We start from the raw sequence: 5,665 nt of genomic DNA on the forward strand, positions 1-5,665 counted from the left end.
CGCACGCGCGCGCGCGCGCCCAGCAAAAGGGGGGAAAAGAGGCAGCAGAAATCTCAGCTGTACTTCTAGCCCTTTTAAAAAGTTTGCTCTGTAAATTGGAATGAGGTCAGATTTGGAGCTTCTCATTGCACGCGGAGATTATTATTGCATCGGGTTCCAAGCCAATGGGAAGGACGGGGGAGGGGCTTGGCACGAGGAAGCGTTAGTTACAGCGGCTGATTGGCTGTCTGCGAAAGGATAAAGAAGCGCGAGGCGGAATTGGGGTCTGCTCTAAGCTGCAGCCAGAGAAACAGAGTGAGGGAAAGAGGGCCGTCTCCCTCCCGGTTTCCAGTTCTTGCACGCTGTTTCTTAGAGAGTCTGCAGTGGGGGAACTCTGCCGGTAACCAGCTCTCCTTCTTGCAGGAGGGAGGGAGAAACATACATTTATTCATGCCGGTCTGTTGCATGCAAGCTTCTTGGCTTCCTACCTTGCAACAAAATAATTGCACCAACTCCTCAGCACCGATTCCGCCCACAGAGAGTCCCGGAGCCAGAGTCGCTTTGGCTTTGCTCTGCAGGAAAGGGACTTAGGCGCTAGAGACGATGTCGCTTTCCTGAGCTACCGCGAGCTCTCGTGAACTGCAATCGACTGCTTCAGGGGAAAGGGGTGGGGGAAAGACTTGCCCCGGAGGCGGCGAGAAACTTGCGTTTGGAAGATACTCCGGCTACCAACGTTTGGAGAAACTCCTCGCCGCGGCCGACTCCAGCCTCGGTGCCCGCAGGGAGAACTTCAGCGGTGAGGGAGGACGGAGGGCCTCGGAGACTCTAGGTTGGCGGCGGGAGGCGGCCGCCCCTGGCCCGCGCGCTGCTCAGGGGACCCTGGTCTCCGCCCCGGGGAGCCCGCAGGGCCCGGCGACCGCGCCGCGAGCGTGTGAGCGCGCGTGGGCGCCCGGCAAGCCGGGGCCATGGTACAACAGACCAACAACGCGGAGAACACGGAGGCTTTGCTGGCTGGGGAGAGCTCAGACTCGGGCGCCGGCCTGGAGCTGGGCATCGCGTCCTCCCCGACGCCCGGCTCCACGGCGTCCACGGGTGGCAAGGCGGACGACCCTAGCTGGTGCAAGACGCCCAGTGGCCACATCAAGCGGCCCATGAACGCCTTTATGGTGTGGTCGCAGATCGAGCGGCGCAAGATCATGGAGCAGTCGCCCGACATGCACAACGCCGAGATCTCCAAGCGGCTGGGCAAACGCTGGAAGCTGCTCAAGGACAGCGACAAGATCCCGTTCATCCAGGAGGCGGAGCGGCTGCGCCTCAAGCACATGGCTGACTACCCTGACTACAAGTACCGGCCGCGAAAGAAGGTGAAGTCGGGCAACACGGGCGCGGGATCGGCGGCCACAGCCAAACCTGGGGAGAAGGGCGACAAGGTCGCCGGCGGCAGCGGCCACGCGGGAAGCGGCCACGCGGGGGGTGGCGCGGGCGGCAGCTCCAAGCCCGCGCCCAAGAAGAGCTGCGGCCCCAAGGTGGCGGGCAGCTCGGTCGGCAAGCCCCACGCCAAGTTCGTCCCGGCGGGCGGCGGTAAGGCGGCTGCATCGTTCTCTCCGGAGCAGGCCGCCCTGCTGCCCCTGGGGGAGCCCGCGGCCGTCTACAAGGTGCGGACTCCCAGCGCGGCCACCCCGGCCGCCTCCTCCTCGCCGTCCAGCGCGCTGGCCACCCCCGCCAAACACCCTGCCGACAAGAAGGTGAAGCGCGTTTACCTGTTCGGAAGCCTGGGCGCTTCGGCATCCCCGGTCGGGGGCCTGGGAGCGAGCGCCGACCCCAGCGATCCACTGGGGTTATACGAAGATGGGGGCCCGGGATGCTCGCCCGATGGCCGGAGTCTGAGCGGCCGTAGCAGCGCAGCATCATCGCCCGCCGCCAGCCGATCGCCCGCTGACCACCGCGGCTACGCCAGCCTACGTGCAGCCTCGCCCGCCCCGTCCAGCGCGCCCTCGCACGCGTCCTCGTCGCTCTCCTCATCCTCCTCCTCTTCCTCGGGCTCTTCGTCGTCCGATGATGAGTTCGAAGATGACCTGCTCGACCTGAACCCCAGCTCAAACTTTGAGAGCATGTCCCTGGGCAGTTTCAGCTCCTCATCCGCGCTTGATCGGGACCTGGATTTTAACTTCGAACCCGGCTCAGGCTCCCACTTCGAGTTCCCGGACTATTGCACGCCCGAGGTGAGCGAGATGATCTCGGGAGATTGGCTGGAGTCCAGCATCTCTAACCTGGTCTTCACCTACTGAAGGGAGCGCGGGCCGGGGAGAAGGAGGGCCAAGAGGCAGGAGAGGAGAGAGGAAGACAAAAAACAAAACAAAACAAAAATTAAAAAAAAAAAAAAGAAGAAAGAAGCAGGAAAAAAAAGAGGAAAAAAGAATAGATGGAGAGTGGAAGGAGAAAGGAGAAAAGAAAAGGAAGGAAAAAAAGTGCATAGGGCTGGCCTGAACCATGTCCCGCCGTTGGAGAAGGAGCGCGGGGGCGTAGTGGACCCGTGCTCCCATCCCCCACTCTCAGGGCTGGGGACTCGAGGAGGCGGAGAGTAGACAGGGGCGACCTTTTTTTGTTGTTATTGATGTTGGTGGTGGCTAAAAAAGCTACATCGAGTTTCCTCCCCAATTTTGCTTGAAGAGACTCCCCCTCCCCTTCCAACGAGCTTCCGGACTTGGTTGCACCCCCAGCAAGAAAAGAAGCCAAGCTAAGCTTCTAAAGACCGAAGGAATCTTGCCCCCCCCCCTCGCCTTGGTGATTTCTTTTTTGATTTTATTTTGCCTCTTGGTCAAGAAAGGAGGGGGGAAATCCAGCGCGCCCCATCTCCTACCCACCCTCTCTTTGTATTCTCTTTGCATTTTCCCCCTTTTTAAATTTTCTTTTTCTGCAATGAAGACAGAAGGCTCTGGGGTGATGCGTTTTGGCCATGGCGTTTGTGTTGGGCTTAGGGGAGCATTGGCATGGAGAAACTCCACGCTGGCGAGATCCCGGGCTGGGCTTTCTTCTCCCCCCCCTCCCCCCATTCCTTGTCCCTGCAGCTGGAGGAGATGTGCAGGGAGCAGCAGGCCAGCCTCGGAAATGGACATGGGGACCTCGTGGAAGCCACAGCAGCCTAGTTGGGGACGCAGAAGGACCCGGAGCACAGAGAGCGTTGGGGTCCCCCGGGCCTCCGCAAAATTAAAGAATTTAAAAAAAAAAATCAGAGAGGTGAGGCTACCCAGAGCCGGCGGGAGGACAGGAGACTGTGGGATGTGGTCCAGGGGCCGCGGAGTGGTTTTGGGGGGTAAAGAGATTTTTTTCTTCTCTTAATGGGAATCGTGATGGTGTTGAGTTATTTCACTGGTGGGGTTAATATAGCATGTTATCCTGTCTATCTTTTGAAGATTTCTGTATAAGACTGTTGAGCAGTTTTTAAAATAGTGTAGGGTAATATAAAAGGCGGATAGATGGCGCTATGTTTGATTCCTACAACGAACCGATCACCAGCTCCTTTTCATTCTTAACTCTTTAAAAGGATTCAAACGCAACTCAAATCTGTGCTGGACTTTTGAAAAAAAACACAATTCAGGACCAAATTTTTTCTCCGTGTGTGTTTATTCCTTATAGGTGTAATTGAGAAGACCCGTTTATTTTTACCCCCTCACGGACGCTCCATCTTTCTATTTTTTTTCCCTTGTAAATGTAATCAGATGCCATTTTATATGTGGACGTATTTATACTGGCCAAACAGTTTTCTTATTTTGTCCCCCCTTTTCCCCCTTTTCTTTTGCTTTCTTGTCTTTTGACCTTGTTTCTTTATCTTCCTTTTTATTTTCTTTCTTTTTCTTCGCTTTTTTTCTTTCTAGTGTTGTTACCCACGCCATTTTACGTCTCCTTCACTGAAGGGCTAGAGTTTTAACTTTTAATTTTTTATATTTAAATGTAGACTTTTGACACTTTTAAAAAACAAAAAAAGACAAGAGAGATGAAAACGTTTGATTATTTTCTCAGTGTATTTTTGTAAAAAATATATAAAGGGGGTGTTAATCGGTGTAAATCGCTGTTTGGATTTCCTGATTTTATAATAGGGTGGCTGGTTAATATCTCACACAGTTTGAAAAATCAGCCCCTGGTTTCTCCATGTTTACACTTCAATCTGCAGGCTTCTTAAAGTGACAGTATCCCTTAACCTGCCACCAGTTTCCACCTTTCAACCCCTGGGCTTAAAAGGGGATGAGAGTTCAGCCCAGCACCATAATGCTTTAAAGAAAACAGATTTTTTTTTTTTTAAACGAATTGCTGTTCTGTCTAGAGGTTTTAAAACTGGTGCATTCACAGCAAAAAGGGATTCTGTAGCTTTAACTCGTAAACCACATCTTTTTTGCACTTTTTTTATAAGCAAAAACGTGCCGTTTAAACCACTGGATCTATCTAAATGCCGATTTGAGTTCGCGACACTATGTACTGCGTTTTCATTCTTGTATTTGACTATTTAATCCTTTCTACTTGTCGCTAAATATAATTGTTTTAGTCTTATGGCATGGTGATAGCATATGTGTTCAGGTTTATAGCTGTTGTGTTTAAAGATTGAAAAAAAAGTGGAAAACATCTTTGTACATTTAAGTCTGTATTATAATAAGCAAAAAGATTGTGTGTATGTATGTTTAATATAACATGACAGGCACGAGGACCCCTGCCTTTTAAGAGGCAGTTCCGTTAAGGGTTTTTGGTTTTTAAACTTTAATTTTTTTTCCTTTTTTTTCTCTCTCTTTTTTTTTTTACCATCCATCCTGTGCAATATGCCGTGTAGAATATTTGTCTTAAAATTCAAGGCCACAAAAAAGAAAAAAAAAAAAAAGCAATGTTTGGGGGAAGAGAAAAAGAAAAAAGAAAAAAAAAAATACCAGCTAATCCTGTCCGTCACTGCCTGTCAGGTTGTTGCTATATACCTTCTGTAAATAACTTTTTTTGAGAAGGAAATAAAATCAGCTGGAACTGAACCCTAAATCTTGACTTTTGTCATCCTTATTCCTGAGATGCCTCCTGTCGATGCAGACTGCTGCTTTCCGGTGGCTTGGGAGCTAATGCTGATATGGCTAAGCCATCTTAATGGTGAACACTAAGTTCCTCTTGGCCAGATTTGGCAGGCCTGACCCTGAGTGATGGCATCAGCCACGTGTGTGTCAACCCTCTGCACGCCTTCGAGGAATTCTCTGCATCTACTGTACATCAGCAGGCACCCTTTGTCTGGAAATTTCAAGTGGGGGAGGGGCGGGTGGGCAGGCTTCTCCGCTCACCCGGGCTGCCTGAACTTTTTAGATTTATTTTTGCTTTGTGTGCCTAAGCCTGCTCCTGTACACACCAAGGTTTTGCACGAACCAAAAACAAATGAGTCTGTTAAATGATTAGGTCTTGCAGGAGAAAAGCCTTCGATAGTTACAAGATGAGGGAAAAAAGTACTTAGGCTTGCTTTGTTCGATTTGGAGGTGGGGGTTGGGGGAGCGGTCCCCTCAAATGCAAAGGTCAGTAGGGTGTGGTGTAATCCAAGTCCTTGAGAGGCAGGCCTGACTGAAGGATCCTGAGTTTAAGGCCTGAGACCCGGCTTCCAGAACAACAAAAGTTACTATGGCCCTAAGCTCTTCATCTTTTGTCACGCCCAACATGGGTGTCACTGTAA

General features: G+C 51.4%; 1 protein-coding gene across 1 annotated transcript; it reads left to right on the forward strand.

Annotated features, from left to right (window-relative positions):
- Positions 1-288: 288 nt before the first annotated feature.
- On the forward strand, positions 289-4,995 carry Sox4 (SRY-box transcription factor 4). The gene has a single exon (NM_001271205.1). The coding sequence runs from the start codon at positions 945-947 to the stop codon at positions 2,265-2,267; it is 1,323 nt and encodes a 440-aa protein (NP_001258134.1). The 5' UTR covers positions 289-944; the 3' UTR covers positions 2,268-4,995.
- The last annotated feature ends 670 nt before the right edge of the window (positions 4,996-5,665 follow it).

This window comes from Rattus norvegicus, chromosome 17 (genome assembly GCF_036323735.1).
Source record: "Rattus norvegicus strain BN/NHsdMcwi chromosome 17, GRCr8, whole genome shotgun sequence".
NCBI lineage: Eukaryota > Metazoa > Chordata > Mammalia > Rodentia > Muridae > Rattus > Rattus norvegicus.